The sequence below is a fragment of the Asparagus officinalis genome, chromosome 5, assembly GCF_001876935.1.
Source record: "Asparagus officinalis chromosome 5, Aspof.V1, whole genome shotgun sequence".
Classification (NCBI taxonomy): Eukaryota; Viridiplantae; Streptophyta; class Magnoliopsida; order Asparagales; family Asparagaceae; genus Asparagus; species Asparagus officinalis.
In genome coordinates, this window is record NC_033798.1 from 83,991,273 (window position 1) to 84,015,698 (window position 24,426).

The following is a 24,426-nucleotide window of genomic DNA, read 5'->3' on the forward strand; positions in this document are numbered from 1 at the left end:
GTGTAAAGCTGAGCTGATTTCAAAAAATGATTCCCACTTATATAAAGCTTTCACACAATTCAATGAATGCTTAGCTGTGTATACGTTGGACAATGTGTAAAACTGAGCTGATTCAAATTCAATGAATGCTTAGCTGTATACGTTGGACAATGTGTAAAGCTGAGCTGATTTCAGAAAATAATTCCCACTGACAATGTTAGACAATGTGTAAAGCTGAGCTGATTTCAGAAAATGATTCCCGCTGACAACGTTGGACAATGTGTAAAGCTGATCAGTTTGTACACAACGATTCAATTTCAAATGTTGACCACCGACAAATTCAAATTCAAATTCAAACAAAAAAAACCAAATTTGGATTGGCTATAAATAACATTCACGGCTTCTACTTCAAACCACCCAATTCGATGTATTTCTTCAAAGTATTCCTAATCTCCAAACCAACCGTTTTTTACAAAAAAAAAATGTCTGTTCGATTATCTGGATACATGGTTACTGAAGATGTGCTCCTTTGTCAAGTATTCATAGATATTTCTCAAGACCCTATTATCAGTAGAAACCAGTCTCGAGATGCATTTTGGTCTCGTGTGGAGGACATATACAATGAACTTCGAGATCAGCATTTTGAGGTGTGTACGAGCTGATCAGTTCGTTCTCGAATGGAAATAATAAGTAATGAAGTAAGAAAATTGAATGCGTGCTTGAGACAAATAGAGAATCTGAATCCAAGTGGTGCTTCAGATGAAGATATTGTAAGTATTCTATTAATATTATTTTGAAATCAAGTTATTGTTTTTGAAATACATAACTTGATGTTCACTATAATTTGCAGTTAGTTCGAGCAAAGATGTTATTTATGCAAGAACCAAAGTACAAAAAAGGTTTCAAATTTGATCTTGTCTGGAATATGGTTAAAAATTTTGAAAAAATTAAAGATGATGTCCCCACAGCAAGACAAGTTGGTCGAAGACAACCCCAAAGTGTGAACTTCGACTCGTCACAATCAGATAATCCCACTCCGGATTCTCCTATATCAACATCTCCTGAACTGTCATCATTTACTCCACCTGAATGACCTATTGGGGTAAAAAAGCCAAATTGAAAAGAAAAAATTATGATCATGAGTCAAGTGTAGTGGACTCCATTGATGCAAATAACAACCGACTTATAGACAGGTTAGACAAGGCGAGCTTGGACAAGCAAGTAGCATTTGATATCGAACGAGAAAAACATAGCCATTAAAAAAGATAGAGATGAATGGAAAATTATAATGAAAGATTTGAATTCCATTGCTGATCCAAACGTACGTGAGTACGTTCGCGCTCAACAGATTAAAATAATACAAAAAAGAAATCAACAAGAACAAGGGTCTGCTTCTAGTTTTGGCAATTATTTTAGTGATATTGGACACTCTGGATCCGATCTACTAGATTATTGAGAGTTGTTTGTCCATCTTATGTAATGTTATATGTTTAGTTTGTAATTTATGTTTTATTTTAATAAAGTTTTATATTATGTGTGTTAGTTTTTATATGTTATGTATTTCAGATATGTAATTTATATTTGAATTATGTATTAGGATTGCTCTTTATATCTTTAATTTATATTTCATAGGACTTTACTTATAATGTCTAGATTTTAATATTATAATTAATAATAATGTCTTTTAAAATTTAACATTATTTTCATTTTAAAAAAATAACTTAGTTTGTCCAAATTATACAATTGGGGTAAAATTATAAAATTTAAATATTATTGGGGTTGTTTTATAAATTTAATAAAATAATTAGAGTCAAATTGTAAATACATAAAATTAAAAGGTAAAAAACTAAAAAAAATAGTAATGCGGTGATGAACAATGCGACGCCAAATATGATGTTGCACTGTTCATCAACGCTAAAATGCAACAAAAAATGAGGCTGGGTTGGAGCTCACACGCAGTGAAAAAACTACTTTTTGCACCAAAATACCGTTGTGTTAGGGATGGTCTAAGTCACTTAACTTTGTTTATTAATAATTTATTTTATTAAATAAATGGGTGTTCCATAAATGTAGTCTTCACTTTCAGATATATCACATCAAAAATATCGAGAGACATTTTGGTGTCAGCTCTTTTTCAGGGTTCAGTGATATTTTCAGTACAGTGACTCTTGACTCTTTTACGAGGCTAGGAGACGGCTGGTGTATTTCCTACCGAACCAAAGATTCCCCCATTTAACTCGCTCCTCCCCCCAAGGAATCTCAGGGGCACTTCAGTAAATAGACATAAACCCGGGCCCACCTCACCCTTCCCCCCCTCCACCGTTTGAAAATTGAAAACAGACACAAACCGAGAGAGGGCATGCATCGCGTTCAAACAGAAAACGTACACATGAGATCCTATGTCAAGACTAAATAGGAAAACAGAACGTCAACGAATTTCTTGGTACACGTGGCAACACGGTAATGGATCTAAGGGAAGAATCCTGTTCGATGCTGAAGAGGGGATGAGGAGAAGTTCCTTGTCCGAGCTTTATAAAGACGGTGTCGCTTCTCTCGGGCTTCTCTCCAGTCTCCGCCCTTTGTTCTTGTCCTTTTCTTGCCAAATGTGCTCCTTTCTCTGAGCCCCCTCAGAAAAAGATTGCAGCAAAAATATTTTTTTTTTTCTAATTTCTCTCTCTCTCTCTCTCTCTCTCTCTCTCTCTTTGTTTTCCCCCATTTCCGAGAACTCTTTTTTGGGTTTTGGACATCTTGCGGTAGAAGCCTCTCCTTCGTCTGTTCATATCTTAGGCTTCTTTTCTTTCTTTTGCCGTTTTCTCTCTGAATATTTGGTTTCTAATTAATTCTTCCATTTTGTTGTTTAAAGTGGAAGTTGGAGATCGAAGATGAGCGCTACAAAGTTCATTAAATGTGTGACTGTGGGAGATGGAGCTGTGGGAAAAACCTGCATGCTCATTTGCTACACTAGCAACAAGTTCCCAACTGTATGTAGCCCCCCCAAATAAAAAAAATCCAATTTTTTTCAATACCCACATTCTTAAAACCCTTTTTATGTGAGGAAAGCTATAATATTTTTTCTGGGTTTCATCTCTTTTGTTGTGTTTTATCTAGGAAATATTCACTGCTGTGATTGTTTGAGCAAATCTATGCAGATTCAGTGCTTTGATTTTCCTATTTTACATTATGCTGTTGTGTTTGGTCAATTTTTCTGTTTGATTCATTGAACCGTTGTAAATTTCTTGCCTTTTCTGTTGTCTCACCAAAATTTTATTGTTCTTTTCCCTTTTCTGGGGGAAAATGGTGTCTTTTCTCTTGTCGTCATGAGTCCATAGATTTAAAATTTTTTTAAAGTAATTTTGTTCTCTTTCATTTTGGGGCAGGATTACATCCCGACCGTGTTTGACAACTTCAGTGCTAATGTCTCTGTGGATGGAAGCATTGTCAACTTAGGATTGTGGGATACTGCTGGTATTGTAATTTTCAAGAATTTCAAAAAATAATTTGAACATTAACTTCTTTGGTTTCTAAAGATGTAGGATTTAGTGCCTTTAATTTTACTTGTTTTGTATTGTAGGACAAGAGGATTATAGCAGACTGAGGCCACTGAGTTACAGAGGAGCAGACATCTTTGTCCTGGCTTTCTCCTTAATCAGCAGAGCAAGCTATGAGAATGTTCTGAAGAAGGTAAAGATCAACGTGTAATATTTGTTTTGGTTTGTTTTGCATATAAATGCGTCTTCATTGCATTTGAATTGGGCTAACTCATTCATTTCTTTAGTAAGAAAGTGTGGAGTCTATAAAATTTAGGTGCTTTATCTGGTTTAGGCAGAAAGTAAGAGTGACCAATTAGTTCTCCCCCTTTCTACTTTGGTATGCTATCTCTTAGATTTAATATAACAAGAATACGAGATATTGTATGCTATCTCTTAGATTTAATATAACAAGAATACAAGATATTGTAGTTCATGATTCGGGCATATCACAGGAACAGGGGAAGTACTTTAGCTTATATAATCATTATATTTGTTTATCAATGTACCTAGCGTGCTAATATAACTTTAGGGGGGTGATAGCATATGGATTACAGGCATCGAATGTTTTGCACTTCTGTCCAGTTTTTCCCTCTGCTCCCACACTTAATAAAGAAAATTTTCTTTGGATGTCACCATTATTAATTGGTCTAATTAATGGAATGAATCATTTCTTGCTTATGGTGGATGATAGTATTATCTTGTGTTTTTGTGAAACAGTGGATGCCAGAACTCCGCCGCTTTGCCCCAAATGTTCCAATTGTTCTTGTTGGAACTAAGCTAGGTGTATTCCCGGTTCAAGCTTCACCGTTTACTTATTAAGGATTCAGCTTGATCATGGCTTTCAAGCGTAAGCTATATCTTGAATTTCTAGTGACAATGTTTAATGTTTCAGATCTTCGTGACGACAAGGGCTACCTCTCTAACCATCCAGGTGCTTCTGTTATTACACCTGCACAAGTGAGTGTTTTATTGTAGTCTAAGAAACAAAACCATTTTCATATATTTTTTCACTTGCGAACATTGTTTAGAACTTTGTATATCTATTTATATTCTTCTAGGGCGAGGAACTTAGGAAGCAAATTGGCGCTGCAGCTTATATTGAATGTAGCTCTAAGACACAACAGGTGCACGATTTAGATATGAAATGCCTGTTTTCTTTTATTTTTTTTCTTTCAAATGACTACATCCCCTAGTAAAGAAGCCATAGTCTGTGCTGTTTATAAAGATGTGTATTGAGATGGAAGCTTGAACACCTCTTTTTGTCTCTCTTTTGTTGTATAGAATGTCAAAGCAGTTTTTGATACTGCCATCAAGGTAGTACTTCAACCTCCTCGAAGGAAGGAAGTGCTGCCCAAGAAGAAAGCTAGAAAAAGCTCTGGTCGCTCAATGATGTAAGTAGCCAAATCATTGTTACCTTGAACATGCATATATCTTTGAATATGTTATCAAATTGGTAGTGAATTTATTGTTGATGCATAGTTTTAAGGAATATGTTTACATCAATATCTCTACATGTTCTTTCTCCAAAATACTAGTGTCACTTTTGTTGACAGTAAATAAAATAGTACAACCGTTATGAGTAAAATTTGCTTTCATAAATGAAATACTGCACTTTGCAAATGAATGATCTGAATGAAGTATTTCTTGAAGGAGTCAGAATATTGGACCAAATCTGTATATGACAATGAGAAGTAGGATTCTACAAAGAGAACCAAGCAGCCCCTTCGTTTCTGATATAATATGGGCATTCAGGAGTGTTTTAGTTGTTACATTATTCATCCAAGTGTAACTGAATGTGCTTTTGCTCTCATTTTTAGACAAATATGACCGTAGAGATGAGTTGAGGTGTGCGTTATTGGAGGGGCCTCATTTTCTCCGACAATTATATTGGGTTCAACCAATGACAGAATACTATCTGACTTACTTATTAGAAGGGAATATTTAGTCAACCGTAAGTACCAGTTTATAACCTCCTCCATTTTCAAAAAGCGATCTTGATGATGCTATCTAAACCTGCCTTAAACTCAAACAGTTAAGATAAGAGTAATGTTTGTGGCTATAGGAATTAACAATTTAGGGTCAGGTTGTAACTTTGTATTTGGGTTGAGTTAGGTTTTAACTTAGGGTTTAAATAGGTAAAGGGGGTAGGATATGGTTTGCCCTAACTCACTAGGTTACAGTTTATGTTTGGATGGGGATAGGTGTGTATACTTGTGGGCATTGCGTGTGTCTTTATGTTTACAGAGCTGAAATAGGTAGGATTGGCAAAGGATAGGCATAGAAGTTAGGAGCAGGGTTCAGATTGGTCGTTAGTGTCGACCTTGGATTGGGTATTACAAATAAACTAATATTTTCTCTTTTCATTTATCTAAGTGATAATTACTGACATTAGGATAGGTAATGTAGTCAAAAGAATCATATCATGTGACCTATAGTGATACTTTACTCGGTGGAAGTAATGGATGTTTCAATTCTCGAATATTTTGGGGACATCATTATTAGTTTTATTGCGAGGAGGGTGATTTAATAAGCTGGTAGAAATTTGGGCTTTCTTATCGTTACAAATGTTGCAGAGGACATTTTCTGATTCTTCTGAACATTGAGGGCTTAGAAATGGCAGTTGGTATTGTTGCCTTAAAACAATAATTGGGAGGAGACACTAATATGGATTGTCTCCCAATTGCTATCCTTTTCCCCTGCAATAATGATCGACCAGAAAGTTCATGGCATCTTGATTCATGAAGCATTTACCAAATCTAAAAAATTCAAAAAAGTGATGTGTATTGAGGTTGAGAAGATTTCAGACGTGCTTCCTGTAGTATGGGGCTATCGATAGCCTTACGCTCCTTTTTTACCAAGGAGTTTAATTCATACTTTCTTTAGAAAATGGATATGAGAAGTTGCTCGTGGTCATTTTTTTTGGTTCAACATTAAGATGGTTTAAAGAAAGTGTTATGACATTCCCATGATAAACTAACATCAATCACAAGATAGCACGAAAAATATCGAGAACACAATAATACACATACATGGTTCGGCTTGTAGCCTACGTCCACGGGCGAAGGAGGAGAATAACTTTACTAAATTGTGAGATATACAATGTGCATATCTCTCAATCACTCAATCTCTAAAGCATCTCAAAAAGCCTAATACAACTCTCTCAAATAAAGGAGCAAAAAGAGAGAAATATCAAATAGGCTTTACAAGAGAAATCTTTGTTCTTGATTGGTGCTCTTATATTGATAATAAGTGGCTTGAAAATTGTACATATATAGGCTTGAAGATCCCAACTCCTTGTTGCCTATGGAATAGGAGTTTTAGTGGGATTAGGAGTCCTCATGTTCTAAAGCCTAATAAGCGTCCAAACATATAATGACTTCTATTCTTGCTGCAATTAGAGTCGTAATAGGACTTTATTCGTGACTTTCCTTATCACCACCCAGCAACTCCTATGCACAATAGGATTTTGCATTTATGACCAACTTAATTCCTAATAGAAAAGGAATCCTCTTAGTCAAGTCTATTCAATAGAAAAAAAACTCTTGGATTATATCTATATTTGAATTACACTAATAAATCTCCACATTGACTTAAATATGTTGAAGATTTCTCACTCCAAATTAGCTAACTTACTCCACCTTCTCTAGTAGCCCTGCAGAGCATCTAAGTGTGGCACATATCGATCAAGTCTAAGCCCACCTTGAACTTGCTAACTGAAAGAGGCCTCAATAAATCGACTGAATTGCGACGACTGTAACTCTAAATAAAGTCATCACCTGAAATAGCTCTTGTATAGCCGAAGAGTACAAAATTGTCAACCAACAATGCATAAGCTCTTCTATCTTCATATCTTCGTGATGGTCAAATATCTCGTCTAGATCAGTCTCTAGCAATAGTGTATTCTCGCTCTTTCTGCAGTTGCTAAGGTGTTTCATCTACTTGAACGGGATTTGACTGCTGAACTTGCGTAGTCTTATCTTGCTGAAGAGCTGAATCACGAATATCTAACTCTACCATCTGTCTTGTAGTGCACATTTTATCATCATCAATTGAAACTGATGGCCGTTTCTAGTGGAACATAGTAAACTCATTAGAAGTGACATCACGACTGATAATAATCTTAGAATATTTTGGATTAGGAAACCATAGCCTAAAATTTTTTACACCCGATGCATAATCTAGGAACATGCACTTCTTTGCTCGAGGTTCCGGTTTTTCTTGACTAACATGCGCATATGCAAGGCAACCAAATATTCTAAGATTATAATAATCTACATGCTTACCAGATGAAACCTCTGAATTTTTATAGCCAATGGCAATAGATGGCGATCGGTCACTAAGTAACAAGCCATATTCATTGCTTTCCCCAATATTCTTTGCCTGAACCTGCACTGAATAACATATAACGAGCTTTCTCCAAAAGGGTTCTATTCATACATTTTGCCACTAAATTCTGTCGTGGTGTGCGAGGGACTATGCGATGTTTAACGACTCGCTCTTTATAGAACTTATTAAATTCTTCTCCACAAAACTCGAAGCCATTATCTGTTCTAAGCTTCTTAACCAGCCACTCAGTCTGTTTCTTAATAAAAAAACTTTTATTGCTTGAAAGGCATAAACACCTCATCTTTATGTCTCAAGGAGTAGACCCAAACATTCTTGGAATAGTCATCAATGAAGATCAACAAATATCTCAAACTACCATCATTTGAGGCAATTGTGAAGGTTCCTAGATGCACTGTTGTGTTAATTCGTTTTTGCTTTCTGAAGATGCAATGCTTGCAGAACCTTAATTTTCATGTACTCTGTCCACAAAGAAGACCATTCTTGCTCATCTCGGTCAATCCGCACTCACACATATGGCTAAGTCTTATATGCCATAATTTGGTAGTATCTACTTCTAATATCCATGATGCAATTGTAACCGAACAGGTAACGCTAGAACCTTTCAAAACATACAAGCTGCCAATATTTTTTTTCACAACCACAAGAGAGCCTTTTTATAACTCTTAAGAACTCTGCCTTCACCTAAAAAAATTGCACCCCAGACTATCAAGTGTGCCCAAAGAGATGATATTCTTTTTTAAACTTGGAGCATGCCTAATTTCATGCATCTTGCTTAGAATTGTTCATTTCCTAATAGTCTTGCATGAGGCGTTATTCCTAATGAGAACAATTCCACCATCAATAACTTTATAAGTGGTGAACCAATTTGGATTAGGACACATGATAGGAACCTGAATCCAAAATCCAATCATCCATGCTTCTGTTTTTATCATCGGTAATTAATAAAATCACATCTTTAGCAATACAAACTTTTGCGAATTCTTTTGATTTTTCTTCATACTCTTCTTGTTTCTTCTTGTTCTTCAACTTGTAAGAATCGATGTTGATGTGCCCTTTCTTCTTGTAATATTCGCATGTCAGATTCCTCTGCTTTGACTTATACATGTTACCTTCAAAACCTCTTTCCTCCTATCTTCCTTGAACAAACAAGCCATCAGTTTTATCACTATTTTCTCTTGTTGTTAACTCTTTGTCGATCTTATCCTTATTCAACAAGTTCTCTTTGACGTTCTTGATGCTAATAGAATCTCGACCATAAATTATGGTATTCCGGAAGTGATTGTAGGAAGGCAGTAACGAACACAATAATAATAGGACTTGATTTTTATCATCAATCTTAATATCTTTCTCAAATCTGTGATTACAGAATTAAATTCACCTATATGAGATTTGATGGGTATATCTTTTGACATCCGAAGTGTGTACAAACGCCACTTCAAGAGAAGACGATTAGCGAGCATCTTCATTAAATACAAATCCTCACCGGTCAACAGTTGTCTTCTCCGTGAGAACTTTTTGTAGAACCTCGTTTTCTAGACATAAACTGGATTGCTGTGAGAGCTTTATCATCCAACTCAGTGTTTTCAATGCGTGAGGCACAATGCGGGGCGCAAAGTCATTTTACGCGCACATGCGCAAGGCGCAATGCGATGCGCACGCCCGAGCAAAGCGAGGTACACTCCAGACCACAAAATTTTTGAAGATACACAAGATGCATGAAAAAATAAATATTTGAAATTTCACATAGAAAATGTCAAGGACTCAAGATAAATAAAATATATACTACCATATCACAATATAATGTTTTAATCATTGAAGCAAATCAAGTTATAGAACTCTTAAAATACCTACACTACAGTAACAAAATAATAGCTACAGTAACAAAATGATAGCAACAGTAACTTATAGCACTCTTAAAATGCACTATCAGATAATAATTTTACTGTTAAGTGTTAAAACTTAAATTAGCTACAGTACAAAATAACTACAGTTAAATTTTTTACGGTTAACATAGCTACAGTAAAAATAAAAGAAAACTGGAACCTTCTCGTTGAGGAGTGAGAAAAACTTAAAAAAAATAAAAGATCCAACAGTAAAAAATAGCTACAGTAAAAAATAACTATGTTAAAATCAGTCAGCTACTGTTAAAATCTGATGTGGCAAAAAAGATAAGAACGGAGAACCTTGTCGTTGAGGAGAAAAAAAAAAGAAAACTAGAAAACAAAAGGAAAAAAAACAAAGAGAAAGGAGAAAACTTACCTGTTCGTTGATGCTGCTAATCGCTGATCGTCGTCGCCCGTCGTCTTCGTTGCCTGTCATCGTCGCTAGTCGTCGTCGTCGTCGCTTGCTGCTGCCGAAGGAGACTGCAAGAGTGGATATCAGGACTCTCGGGAGAAAAAGTGAGTGAAAGGAACCCTAACCCTTTTTTATTTCCCTTTTTGATTTTCCTTTTTGACTTCGGGTTTAAGTGGGAAGCGAATTTGTACCTGAACCCTAACCCTTGAGGTCCTAGAAATAAGGCGTGCGCCTTTCGCTTTTCGTCAGGCGTTGCGGGGCGCTCCACGCAAGTGTAGCATCCCGCTCCTGCTGCGGGGCGGTGTGCTATTGCGCCGAAGCGCCTCGCGCCCGATGCGCGCCCCGATGCGCCCTTAAAAACACTGATCCAACTCGTTTCAATCTTTCTCCTTCATGGTAGCTGACTTATTCGACTTCCCGAACAAAGTCTTCTTCAATCCATTCTGTGTCAACATAGTAATATTCTAACTTGCTAAAGACTAAAACTAATGTTGCCGTCAAACTTCTCAATATCTCATTTTGCAGCGGTTGCCGTCAAACTAATGTTGTCGTCATTGAGGGTTCTGATACCAATTTGTTATGATAAATCTCCAGGATAAACTAATATCAATCACACGACAACACGAAAAACTGAAGGTAGTAAAGAACACAATAATAATAGGGCTTGATCTTTATCATCAATTTTAATATCTTACTCAAATCTATAATTACAGAATTGAATTCACCAATATGAGATTTGATAGGTGTATCTTTTGACATCCGAAGTGTGCACAAACGCCACTTCAAGAGAAGGAGATTAGCGAGCAACTTCATCAAATACAAATCCTCTAATTTAGACCACCGGTCAACAACTGTCTTCTCTGTGAGAACTTTTTGCAGAACCTCGTTTGTTAGACATAAGTGGATTGATGTGAGAGCTTTATCATCCAACTTGTTTCAATCTTTCTCCTTCATGGTAGCTGAATTCTTCGACTTCCCGAACAAAGTCTTCTTCAATCCACTCTTGTGTCAACATGGTAATATTCTAACTTGCCAAAGACTAAAACTAATGTTGCTGTCAAACTTCTCAATATCTCACTTCGTAGTGGTTGTCGTCATATTCTTTTTTGATCTATAGTTGAGGGTTCTGACACCAAATTGTTATGATAAATCCACAGTGACACCAAATTGTTATGATAAATCCACAGGATAAACTGATATTAATCACACGACAACACGAAAAATATCGAGAACACAAGAACACAGATATGCATGGTTTAGCTAGTAGCATATGTCCACGAGCGAAGAAGGAGAATAGCTTTACTAAATTGTGAGGAATACAATATAGAGATCTCTCAATCACTCAATCCTTGAAGCATTCCAAAAGAGAGAAAAGATAACTCTTTCAAATAAAGGAACAAAAAGGGAGAAAATATCAAATAGGCTTTACAAGCGAACTCTTTATTCTTGATTGGTGCTCTGTAGATTGACGATAATAATTGGCTTGACAGACTGTATATATATAGGCTTGAAGACCCCAACTCCCTGCTGCCCATGGAATATGAGTTCTAGTTGGAATATGAATCCATACGATCTAAAGCCCAATAAGAGTCCAAGCCCATAATGACTTCTATTCATGCTGCAATTAGAGTCGTAATAGGAGTTCGCTTGTGGCTTTCCTTATCACCAACCTACAAGTCTTACGCACAATAGAATTGCATTGATGACCAACTTAATTCCCAATAAAAAAGAATCCTATCAGCCAAGCCTATCCAATAGAGAAAACTCTTGGTTTAAGTTTTATATTTGAGTGACACTAATAAAAAGTACTAGTTATCAAGATAAACTCACCTACTTTAGAATATGATCACCATGCCCACCTATATATCTGATAACTGAGACATCTGTCGCTTCCTCAAATACAACATGTTTTTGATAAACTACCTCTCTTAATGTTCATACTAAACTAACTGAAATAGTTAAAAATTTCACATAATCCTGTCCTCAAAGTCATAAGAAATTGTATTGTTCTATTTATATTTATGCCTATTCTTGAACCTATCCTTACTATATTTTTCCAAACTATGACCCCCATCCAAGACTTTCAGTGTGAGGATGATTTCAGGGCATATTTGTTCTCATGTTGAGTCAGCCAACAATCTTCATACTGTTAACCCGGGATTTTGAGCAATGGGCATAACTGATGATGCCAGGTTACAATTATTCATGGATCCAATATCGTGGAATGAGGCCCAACATATATGGCTGCCCTATAAAACACTTGACTAGGGATTTAGCAGCAGGATATCTTATGCCTAAACATAATTATGGACAGATACATTATGTCGAACCAAGTACAAATAGACCTAACATATGCAGCATACGCGACGATCCCAGATTCTTTATTAACAAATTTAAGGGGCAACTATGATATGAAGATGTTACCCATTCCAATATCTATTCTCATATCTCACACACTGATCAGCACCCAGTTCGCATCAGTATGCTAATGCGCATGCGCGCATGCTGGCTTCTAGGCTATGGCCCGTGTGTGTTAGTTAGCATTACATTTTCTAAATGATCTCAAAACTTATTAACCTTCTTGGTTTATTTTGTATTGAGCTTAACTTTGCGTGTGATGCAGGAACTGGGTTTGCGGAGGTACCTGTGTTGCATAGCACAATAGTCTACTGCTCATCTCGGCGTCTTATCCTAAAGTGCATGTGCTAGTTTGCTTCTCACCTCTGCGTCTATTTATCCAAGCCAACTGACAACAATTTGTTTAAATGGATAGTGGGAACTTTTGGTTCTCTAATGTTTTGTTGAAAGGAATATTTAACTACTTGTATCGTGTAAGAAGCTAGCTAGTCTAAGGTGAAGAAAGTATGTTCTACTGCTGTATGCTAGTTACTTGATGGAGTAATGACGCACCTTATTGCTCTATGAACAAATCTGAAATATATATATATATATATGACATGATCTTATGATAGAAATTTGATGTTTGGCGTCTTGGGGATGGACTCCTTGGTGGAAAAGCAGTGGTTTCCTTTTAAAATCATTTTCTTCCTAAAATAAATTAATGTAGGCAACATGTGAGCCTAGAGAGTGTAAACCTCAATTAGTAGACAAACTGGAGGTGTCTAGATCAAAGGGAATGACGTCCTGCAGATTCCTTGACTCAAATAAACTATCTATTGTTATGTCTTCCGACCTTAAATCCAACTCCAATACAAAAAGGGGGTTTATTTAATCTCCTCACTAGAATTTCGGTACACGCGTTGTGTATAACATAAAACTGGAGTTGTTGTTGTGATCGAATCATCAAAGAAAACAGATAGATATGAATGTGGGACAAATTTTCAAAACCGACCCATTTCATGATTGCAAAAAACGACCCGTTTCTATTTTATTTATAAAAACCGACCCAGTTTGTTGAAACTGGGTCGGTTTTTGAAAATTTTTTTCCCAAACTTCACGGGAGTTCAACTCCCGTGAAGTTTTGTTATGAAAAAAAACTTCACGGGAGTTCAACTCCCGTGAAGTTTCGTAAAGTTTTTTTCAAAAACCGACCTGGTTTCAGCGACAGTGCTGAAACCAGGTCGGTTTCTCTAAATAAAACAGAAACGGGTCATTTTTGACAATTAAATCATGAAAAGGGTTGGTTTTAAAAATTTGTCCTATGAATGTGAGCATGCTTTTGTCTTCGGGACAAATTTTCAAAACAGACCACTTTGGGATTTTAAAAAACGACCCATTTCAATCTTATTTATAAAAACCGACCCAGTTGGTTGAAACTGGGTCGGTTTTTAAAAAAAAATTTCCCAAACTTCACGGGAGTTCAACTCCCGTGAAGTTTTGTTATGAGAAAAACTTCACGNGACCATGTATGAATTTTTCCAAGCGTGAAGACATTATTTTTCATTTTTTAAGTCGGAGGGCATATTTGTGAATTTTTTAAACGTGAGAGCATTTACAATTATTTTTTTTAAATGTAAAGGCATTTTCAAAATAAAAATAAAAAAATAAACGCATATTTTTAATGATGGCTTCATCAATTCACCAACAACACCATCTTTAAGGCTGATTAGTTAGACGGGTCAGACACCGAACAACCTGATTATTTAAGTTGGTCGGATACGGATTAAGAAATATTCTTAATCGAATAAGCACATTGGGAATAAGTTCGACATTTGTATAAAAGGGATCGAACAAGCATCGGACTATTGACTAACGAGCTTGGGTGAGTCCCTCCTCTGTGGCTCACACCACAACTAATTAAACGAACAAAAAAGAGATTAGCTTCATTTATAGCAATAAGTGGAGTTAAGATTAAATGCTTTTATCATTTGAACATTTAACTTTTCCAATTAATTGAAGTCCGTTGGAGGACGTATAGATTGAGCTTATTCCAAGGGGGAGAAGCATTAATAGCCAACGTTGTAGGCATTCCAGCTTCGGCCACAATCCAACAGCCTTTTTTCTCCAAACAGAAGACAACAAGAAAGAACGAAGAGACGGCACGCAACGAACAATTGGCCAGGACATTGAGGTATCAGGGAGCTCATTTCCTATCAGTTCAAGAGATCTCACTTCAAATCAGATGAATATCACGTAATAACCGACGTTACTATCCTCGAAAGCAAGGTATATTACAGTGCCACTCTATTTGCAAACTGCAAGGTTGTATCCTTTTATTTTCAAAGTTATTGCAAAATTTTTTTCTTTCGACATCCCATGACCTTAAGATTATGATATTTCAGGAATGAGTTCTTAATTGGCTAAAAATATGACCCGTCTCTTGGTTCCTGTAACTTTGTTAGGAAGCAGAAGCATGTGACAAGAGGAATTAAAATACGGAGGAGATCACACAGAGAGGATGATGGAGAATCTTTAATGCGGAGACTGAAAAAGAATCTGCATATGAAGTCAACTAGAGGAGAAGCTGAGGTATCTTAATCAGCACAACCCAAATCAACACAGAATATCTATTCAATATAAATGGGAGCTAGCTAATTTCTCTAGTTAAACAAAAGAAGAAGTTAAGTTTCCTTAATCAACAGGAGATTTCCCAAACCTACAGTTACAAACCCATAAGGATTAAGAGGATGTCACCTAATGCTTGAGGAGAGGACTGGAGAGAATTGCAAATAAGCACAAAGCAGGTTCACCCCTAACCAAGCTGTTAACCAATAAAGGCCCGGGTTTCCAAATCAGGGTTAAAAAAAAACAAAAACTTTTCTCAAGATAAATTACTGACGACCGCCAAATCTCACTAAAAGTACTACCAAAATCTGAGTATCTTAATGAAATAATCTCTTCAAGAGAATCAAACCGATCCATCCCATCCTAGACTAGAGGTGAGAATTTGAACCACATCCTCCGTGAACTGCAATGACTATAGTCGATACTTCGCACTATTTAGACAGCCGTCAAAAAGTTTTAGTTAGATACGCAGTTCACAGGGACTTCTAACATCCTGATAGAAGCAAAATAGGTTCTTAACTGCCCCTCTTTGGAAATCCATGACCACAACAAGAAACAAACAAAACACAATAGTCTATAAGTTATACAGCCTGCTAATAAAGATTTTAAAGGGTCACTAGATAAATCAATGTCACTGAATCCAAGTTGACAATTTAGAACATAACTAAAACAGACTGGTGCACAACAAGCTAGATGCATAAGACGCCTTTTTTTTCTACTCTTATACGTCGATTACTTCATAAAGCACAAGCACGTACATGGTTGTGGTTTATAATAGAAATGGATGTTTATATCTTGTGAGCGGATAATTCCATGCTCTATTAGAAATATGAAACCAAAATGAGAAATAAACAAAGTTAAGGTGTCGTAATCTTCAAGGATCCAAGGCCTGCAGATTCTTAGACACAGATAGACAATACATAGCAATTCTTCGGTCCTTAGAACCAACTCCAATATCAAGGGTAATCTTTTATTATTATTTTTTTCAGTCCATCCTTAACAATGGAATCCATTTACACATTTTTCTCCCTTGCAACATTGTTCATCTTCTTACTGTTCAAATTTGCAAATAAATCCCATCAGAGACTTCCACCAGGGCCATGGAAGCTTCCAATTCTGGGAAGCATCCATCACTTAATAGGAGGATCAAAGCTGCCTCATCATCGCTTTCAAGAGCTCTCCAAAGTCTATGGCCCTCTCATGCACTTGAGGCTGGGAGAGGTCTCTATGCTCATTGTCTCCTCTCCTGAAGTAGCTAAAGAGCTCATGAAGACACATGATACCAATTTTGCCACTAGACCTTTGTTTCCTGCTATGGACATCTTTTCCTACAGAGGAAAGAGTATGTCCTTTGGGCCCTATGGCGAGAACTGGAGGCAACTGCGAAAAATTTGCGTCCTAGAGCTACTAAGCAGTCGAAAGTCTCACCCAATCTATTTCCTTGAAATCTACACATGGTTCTATCATAAATCTAAGTAAGATGATGATTGAGATGGCCAACAAGATAACAACAAGGGCAGCCGTTGGAAATAAGTTTGAGTACCAAGATAAGTTCTTAGCAACTTTGTCTGAAGGGGTTGTGTTGGCAGGGAGCACGGACTTGACCGATATTTTCCCGTCGTATTCGTGGTTGCTAAGCATGGTTAGTCAAATTAAATCCAGGGTTGAGAGATGCCATCAGAAACAAGATGAGATACTCGAGAGCATTGTCCAAGATCACAGAAAGCAGGAAAAGGTGGATGGCAATAGCAGAGGTGAACTAACAGAGGATTTCGTGGATGTACTGCTGAGACTTCAGAAGAAAGGTGACTTTGAACTCAGCAACGATAACATCAAGGCCCTTATTTTGGTAACTACTAAGCACTAAATTCTTTTCTGTCTTTTCTTTCTTTTCATTATAAGTGACTACATATAATTTTATTTCAAAGCATAATTAGTTTTGTTTCCCAAACTGACTAATACATATGACTTGTCATCTAGTTTAACCATCCATCCCCTTCCTTTACAGATGTTCGAAACTCTCTATGAACAAACAGAATATGGATTTGGATTTTGATTTTGATTTTCCTCATGCATCAGGTCTCTGTAAACTAAAAATGTCCTATCATGTAATGAAAGACATATAATGACCAACGAGATCATTGTTCTTTCTTTTTATTCTCCTTTGGGAAAAAGGCAAGCCCCCACAATCATCACATAATCTTCCTTATAGATAATCTTGTGAGGAGAAATCATAGGATCAATGTTTAACATTCTTTCTGCATGCTTGAGTGAGGCAATTATCCAATTAATTCATTCTATCAAGGTTTAACGCCTGTCTACAAGCTAACGATATGCGTCTGCTACTTCAGGATGTATTTGGGGCTGGAAGTGATACCTCATCTTCAACAATGCAATGGACCATGTCGGAGCTAATGAGAAATCCTAGGGTGATGAACAAGGTACAAAAAGAAGTACGCGATGCTCTCAGAGGAAAATCCAAAGTGACAGAGGACGATGTCAAAGAACTGAATTATTTGCAATTAGTAATCAAAGAAACTTTGAGGTTGCACCCTCCACTTCCATTGTTACTGCCACGAGAGTGCCAAAAGGAATGTGAATTATTAGGCTATAAGATACCAGCTAAGACAAGAGTAGTTGTCAATGCATGGGCAATTGGAAGAGATCCACAATACTGGGAAGATGCTGAAGAGTTTAAACCTGAGAGATTTGAAAGAAGCATGATAGACTTCAGGGGAACAAACTTTGAGCTATTACCATTTGGAGCAGGGAGGAGAATGTGCCCAGGAATTCTATTTGGGCTGGCTACGATGGTACTTCCACTTGCTCAATTGCTCTACTACTTTGATTGGGAGCTTCCCACTGCCATAAAAATCAAGTCCGAGAGTCTTGACATGTCCGAATCATTCGGAATCACTGTCCATAAAAAGTTTGACCTACTTTTGCATGCCACTCCTCATATTTCACAGACAGAGAATTAATAAATGTTATTGCAATATGTTAAATGCTAGAAAATACAGAATGGACGTAGGTATTGTTATATTTGAACTTTTTTCTTCTTTTTATGAATATTGATATTGTCATTATGAACTCAGTGTCTATATGTAGTGAAAATAAATATATGGCCTTGAATCTGATCTAGTTGGTAACCATATATTATTCAATGACTGATGTCCAAAAGGAAAATTATTTCAATCTTGAGTTTAATGTATTTGTTAGTAAAAAGATCATCTATTTCACATTATGCAATTTTGTATATACTTTGACCCACATGAAGTTGTTCAGTCTTATATATTACAATTACATTAGGAAATGTGTTTGGATATTTGTATGAATGACCACTGATTATGTCAAATAATTTATTGTTAACCATTCCCTTATGGATATCCATGTTTGTCATAGCAGAGGTGAACTAACAGAGGATTTCGTGGATGTACTGCTGAGACTTCAGAAGAAAGGTGACTTTGAACTCAGCAACGATAACATCAAGGCCCTTATTTTGGTAACTACTAAGCACTAAATTCTTTTCTGTCTTTTCTTTCTTTTCATTATAAGTGACTACATATAATTTTATTTCAAAGCATAATTAGTTTTGTTTCCCAAACTGACTAATACATATGACTTGTCATCAAGTTTAACCATCCATTCCCTTCCTTTACAGATGTTCGAAACTCTCTATGAACAAACAGAATATGGATTTTGATTTTGATTTTTCCTCATGCATCAGGTCTCTGTAAAATGAAAATGTCCTATCATGTAATGAAAGACATATAATGACCAACGAGATCATTGTTCTTTCTTTTTATTCTCCTTTGGGAAAAAGGCAAGCCCCCACAATCATCACATAATCTTCCTTATAGATAATCTTGTGAGGAGAAATCATAGGATCAATGTTTAACATTCTTTCTGCATGCTTGAGTGAGGCAATTATCCAATTAATTCATTCTATCAAGGTTTAACGCCTGTCTACAAGCTAACGATATGCGTCTGCTACTTCAGGATGTATTTGGGGCTGGAAGTGATACCTCATCTTCAACAATGCAATGGACCATGTCGGAGCTAATGAGAAATCCTAGGGTGATGAACAAGGTACAAAAAGAAGTACGCGATGCTCTCAGAGGAAAATCCAAAGTGACAGAGGACGATGTCAAAGAACTGAATTATTTGCAATTAGTAATCAAAGAAACTTTGAGGTTGCACCCTCCACTTCCATTGTTACTGCCACGAGAGTGCCAAAAGGAATGTGAATTATTAGGCTATAAGATACCAGCTAAGACAAGAGTAGTTGTCAATGCATGGGCAATTGGAAGAGATCCACAATACTGGGAAGATGCTGAAGAGTTTAAACCTGAGAGATTTGAAAGAAGCATGATAGACTTCAGGGGAACAAACTTTGAGCTATTACCATTTGGAGCAGGGAGGAGAATGTGCCCAGGAATTCTATTTGGGCTGGCTACGATGGTACTTCCACTTGCTCAATTGCTCTACTACTTTGATTGGGAGCTTCCCACTGCCATAAAAATCAAGTCCGAGAGTCTTGACATGTCCGAATCATTCGGAATCACTGTCCATAAAAAGTTTGACCTACTTTTGCATGCCACTCCTCATATTTCACAGACAGAGAATTAATAAATGTTATTGCAATATGTTAAATGCTAGAAAATACAGAATGGACGTAGGTATTGTTATATTTGAACTTTTTTCTTCTTTTTATGAATATTGATATTGTCATTATGAACTCAGTGTCTATATGTAGTGAAAATAAATATATGGCCTTGAATCTGATCTAGTTGGTAACCATATATTATTCAATGACTGATGTCCAAAAGGAAAATTATTTCAATCTTGAGTTTAATGTATTTGTTAGTAAAAAGATCATCTATTTCACATTATGCAATTTTGTATATACTTTGACCCACATGAAGTTGTTCAGTCTTATATATTACAATTACATTAGGAAATGTGTTTGGATATTTGTATGAATGACCACTGATTATGTCAAATAATTTATTGTTAACCATTCCCTTATGGATATCCATGTTTGTCAAAATACAAATCACTGTATATCAAAGTAAGTGTTTCTGTCATCATTCTTTTACAAATTTATTTTTTCTTTTTCCTTCAAAATAGAGCAGCTTCAATTAGAGTAACATGAAGCCGAAAATATTATATCACAAACCAATCAATTTAGAATGGTATTACAAAACTAGATATTGACATGTAGAAAATACAAGTCGCAATGATATGAATATTATGCTAACAAGGTTATGGTCCAGATGTAGCAAACATGGAGAAACCGTATGCCGACATGTAGAAAATACAAGTCGCAATGATATGAATATTATGCTAACAAGGTTATGGTCCAAATGCAGCAAGCATGGAGAAACCATCAGTGTAGCATGAAAATTTTGATCCTATTAAAAAAGAAATACTGAATGTCTATCTAGGATATAAAAATTCTTATTGACAACGAGTCATTAACCCCACCACCACCTTCTAGGTGGAGGGGGATGTGTGAGGAGATCTAGCATTGTTTCCTTTTCCTTGGGAGTCAGTGGAACACCTCTCACAAGGTTCAGAGCCATGATGTGCACATTAGTTTTCTGCCTATGCCTCTGATAGGCCCACACCCAAGCAGCTACCCCCGCAACAATAACCTGCCGTATTAATTAAAATATCAATAACTTATCAGCGTATCTTTAACCTTTAACATTTAGAAAGCCATGCAAATTGCACGTGCCATGTTTATGTTGTAAGTAAAGTGTATCCGTATCCTTGACTATAAGAAAATTTTAGACCATTCAGTTGGAGGGAAGAAAAAGAAAGAAATGAGGTTGTGGGTTCTCATCTCAAAATCACTTTCATAGTGGGAAAGATAGCAACAACATAGAAGACAATTTTCTTGAAATTATTGTTGATTTGCTTTTTTCTACACTATTTTCAAACAAGCAAATACTGGAAGCAACAACTCTCCACAGTGACCAAACAGTTCCAGAATGCATATATTGGAAGAGAAAATTAAGATTAACATCTTAATACATTTCCTTTGCAGACAGGTGCCAGTGAGCATATATCCTGTGATGTATGATTGAGCATGTGTGTCCCTAAAAGCAGATTTTGGTTTAGGCATGTAGTCTGAATAGAGGAATTAGAAGCAGTAGCGTAGTGGGAGCTGCATCCTGACAAACTTATCTTTGGTATTAAAAATATATTTTTATTCTCCATAAGAACGAAGAATTATTTGATATACTTCAAGAATGGCAGTTTTCACAATTACTTACTGGTGATAACCACAAAGTTGCAGTTTGCATATCAAAACGAGGTGTGTAGAGTACTGTTTCCCCAAAATCTTCTTCAAGCTTTTTATATATCTCTTTATCACTTTTACCGGACCTAATCGAGTACTGTTTCCCCAAAATCTTCTTCAAGCTTTTTATATATCTCTTTATCACTTTTACCGGACCTAATCTCATCTCTAATAAGCTGCAACATCTTCAAGCTTTTTATATATCTCTTTATCACTTTTACCGGACCTAATCTCATCTCTAATAAGCTGCAACAGAAGAAGAAAGAGAGAAATTAATTATCAACATTGCCACACTAAAACCAGGGATGCAATTGCATCCATAAAACAAATGAGATTTCACATAGATTACAAAACTTATTCTATCATATCACTCAATAAATTGCTTCTGTTCTGTACTTCTTTCATTTAACATCTGACCTTACTGCTCAAAGTATTCAAATCTCTTTTCGCTGTTAAGCTTCCAACAAAATATATGTGATTGAGAGAATAAAAATTGAGAGGTTTTAACTTACTACGACAAATCTTTCACTCATTTGTTTGATTTTGACCTTGTTTTTTCTTATATTTTATTTCAAATGATAGTTAGACTGATGGCATTAGGAAGGCATTTGCCCATTAAGCATCAATATTCCAAGATTATTCGCTGCGTTACTCTCTTAATAATTTCTCCCTGGTTAATCCCTTCAAAATACAGAAACCTAAAATTAAGTTGCTGAAAAGAAAACAGAGAAAATCAGGACAATATATGATCAACACTATGTTTAGGTTATAAAGGGTGCATCAAAAACTTTCCCATTTCATTAAGCATTTGCATTATTTTTCTATGTCATGTATCGAAGGAAAGATAAACAGGAGTCTAATAGATGAAGGTCATCACCTTCCTCAAAAGAACGGCAACATCAGCTTGTGAATCTTCAATGGACTGGCTCCCGCACTCGGTGCACCGAACATTGTGGCTAATGCTTCTAGCTCGAGCTTCGACTGTCTGGGTCTTCTTGTTGTCCTCTTCGCTCCCCATCACTATTCAAATCTCAAAATTGCCACAATTATTCAACACTTCTAAAATACCAAAACTGATACATTTCAACTAAAGTTATAAATAACCCATTAGCGCATTGTACCGAGTAGTTAGAATACTAAAATATTTTAGTGACTCGTATGAAGATTTTATCAAACAGGTTGTGTGCAAAATAGTGAGCTCATGATAACTGAAATAAATGAACGAAATTTGGAACACCCATGCACTTGATGAGGGATATATAATTGATGAATAGAGAAAGAATTGGACAAAATGCTACCTTTTTTGGATTTTTCTCTAAAATCGTCTTTTTACAGTTGATTGAGGGATATAAATAGGCCGAAACCGAAACGTTACAGCTGATAGCGAGGCCGAAATGATTCGGATTTGGCCGGTGAAATTAACGTCCTTATCGGGTGAATATTTAGGTGCGCTCGTCTCGGGCAGTGTTTGGTTGTGCATATACACAAACTTTGTACTGAGTTCCAGGACCAGGATTAAACAAAAAAGGTTTTGCTATTTGTCAAGCGCCCATCTCGCGTGTCAAATAGCATTTTCGAAAGAAAAATGCTAAATATCAGAAAAGCGCGTTTGGCTTTGGAGCATTATCAGATAAACCACTGTAACTTTCAAAACATCGTAAAACTCTCTATAGAGATTATCAGAAACCCCCTTAGACCTTAAAATCTTGTGAAAGAACCCCTTTTAACCTTGAGATTTTATCATAAATCTCCCATAAAACCATCGCTTTTAGGGGTTCCCTAATAAAATCTCAAAGTTAAAAGGAGTTTTCTGATAACAACTAAACTTAAAAGAGGGTTTTTTCTAATATTTTCGAAGTTATAGAGGTCATCTTTAATCGTCCAAAGTGAGGGATGGGTTTTCTGATATTTACCCTTAAAGAAACTTGTGAGAAAAAGCAAACGAGGGGTTTTTTGGATATTAGTCTCCCAATCTGCCCTATATAGTCCCCGGTGTATAATATTTTAAATTACTCCCAAAAATCTTTGCATTGTGAAATTAGTATCCAACATCTTTCATATTTTCAAATTAGCCTCCAAATCTGAAACGACACATACACATAGTTATAGTGAAGTTTTATTCATAATTATCTAGATATTTACAAATAAATGTTTGAAACAATTTATATTGATTTTTATGCTATAAAGTTTAATGCACATAAATTATTATTTGAAACGTTGAAGGCCTGTATTGTAGTTGGCTTGTATATGACACATTGATTAACACATTTCACATCATTTTCATAAATCCATTTACCAATATTTTTGTACCATTTAATTGCTACTAGGATATTTTTAATGTATTTACAAGAAGAAAAAAGCTTTAAATGAAGAAGAGCTCAAAAGATGGCAATTGAGGCCCAAAAACCAAAATTCTAGAAGAATCCATCAAGTCTCTAACGAGGAATCACGAGAAAAATGTAATATTCATTTACTTGGAGGTAGGGGTGTTAACGGAGCGGATACGGTTCAGATATGACACTTACCATATCTATATCCGCTTTCTATAAACGGATACAAATACAAATTATCTTCGGTAAGAAAAAACATTAACCATTTCTGCACTCATCGGAAACGGATACGGTTCGGATATTTGAGAATCGGATCGGATACGATCACGGATATGAAATAGATATTCGACAAATGGATATGAATCAGATATGAATTAATACCCCTATGTATAAATTACAACCAAATGCTATCAAAAGTATATTCAATAAACATGACAAGTCCATGAGACGCTTAACTTTGGCCTCTATATGAGCTCAAGACTGCTAAAAAATCCACCGAAACTTAGTTTACCAACAAACGTTCAATCATGTGATACAAACTAAGAAGCCAGAGAAAAACAAAAACTACGCCAAGCATGACAAATCAATATGATGCAAACTAAGGGTGTGTTTGGTAATCAAAGTGATTTTATTGTAGTGTTTTTGTAGAAAACACCATGTCATGATGTTTTTT

At 36.0% G+C, this 24,426-nt stretch overlaps 4 protein-coding genes across 7 annotated transcripts; 3 read left to right on the forward strand and 1 right to left on the reverse strand.

Annotated features, from left to right (window-relative positions):
* Nucleotides 462–1,072, forward strand: LOC109842095. The gene is made up of 2 exons (XM_020411007.1): nucleotides 462–626; nucleotides 830–1,072. The coding sequence occupies exons 1-2, from the start codon at nucleotides 462–464 to the stop codon at nucleotides 1,070–1,072; spliced, it is 408 nt and encodes a 135-aa protein (XP_020266596.1).
* Nucleotides 2,541–13,105, forward strand: LOC109839941 (rac-like GTP-binding protein 2). Of its 2 annotated transcripts, none has more exons than XM_020408406.1 (9): nucleotides 2,541–2,749; nucleotides 2,843–2,960; nucleotides 3,357–3,444; nucleotides 3,551–3,660; nucleotides 4,227–4,290; nucleotides 4,402–4,466; nucleotides 4,568–4,633; nucleotides 4,791–4,900; nucleotides 12,775–13,105. In XM_020408406.1, the coding sequence occupies exons 2-9, from the start codon at nucleotides 2,862–2,864 to the stop codon at nucleotides 12,806–12,808; spliced, it is 636 nt and encodes a 211-aa protein (XP_020263995.1). In that variant the 5' UTR covers nucleotides 2,541–2,749; nucleotides 2,843–2,861; the 3' UTR covers nucleotides 12,809–13,105. The 2 variants fall into 2 exon arrangements, with proteins under 2 accessions (XP_020263995.1, XP_020263994.1); XM_020408405.1 differs by having other exon boundaries at nucleotides 2,542–2,732.
* LOC109839942 (premnaspirodiene oxygenase-like) lies at nucleotides 16,532–19,934 on the forward strand. Of its 2 annotated transcripts, XM_020408408.1 has the most exons (3): nucleotides 16,532–16,870; nucleotides 18,524–18,618; nucleotides 19,116–19,934. In XM_020408408.1, the coding sequence occupies exons 1-3, from the start codon at nucleotides 16,597–16,599 to the stop codon at nucleotides 19,743–19,745; spliced, it is 999 nt and encodes a 332-aa protein (XP_020263997.1). In that variant the 5' UTR covers nucleotides 16,532–16,596; the 3' UTR covers nucleotides 19,746–19,934. The 2 variants fall into 2 exon arrangements, with proteins under 2 accessions (XP_020263997.1, XP_020263996.1); XM_020408407.1 differs by lacking the exons at nucleotides 18,524–18,618; nucleotides 19,116–19,934 and adding an exon at nucleotides 17,468–18,285 and having other exon boundaries at nucleotides 16,532–16,965.
* LOC109842903 (cytochrome c-type biogenesis CcmH-like mitochondrial protein) lies at nucleotides 20,336–23,023 on the reverse strand. 2 transcript variants are annotated; one of them, XM_020411812.1, is made up of 5 exons: nucleotides 22,722–23,023; nucleotides 22,301–22,443; nucleotides 21,580–21,599; nucleotides 21,398–21,509; nucleotides 20,336–20,773 (listed from the first exon to the last, which is right to left on the reverse strand). In XM_020411812.1, the coding sequence occupies exons 2-5, from the start codon at nucleotides 22,439–22,441 to the stop codon at nucleotides 20,594–20,596; spliced, it is 453 nt and encodes a 150-aa protein (XP_020267401.1). In that variant the 5' UTR covers nucleotides 22,442–22,443; nucleotides 22,722–23,023; the 3' UTR covers nucleotides 20,336–20,593. The 2 variants fall into 2 exon arrangements, 1 of the variants encoding a protein (XP_020267401.1); XR_002247431.1 differs by lacking the exons at nucleotides 20,336–20,773; nucleotides 21,398–21,509; nucleotides 21,580–21,599; nucleotides 22,722–23,023 and adding an exon at nucleotides 21,603–21,669 and having other exon boundaries at nucleotides 22,301–22,428.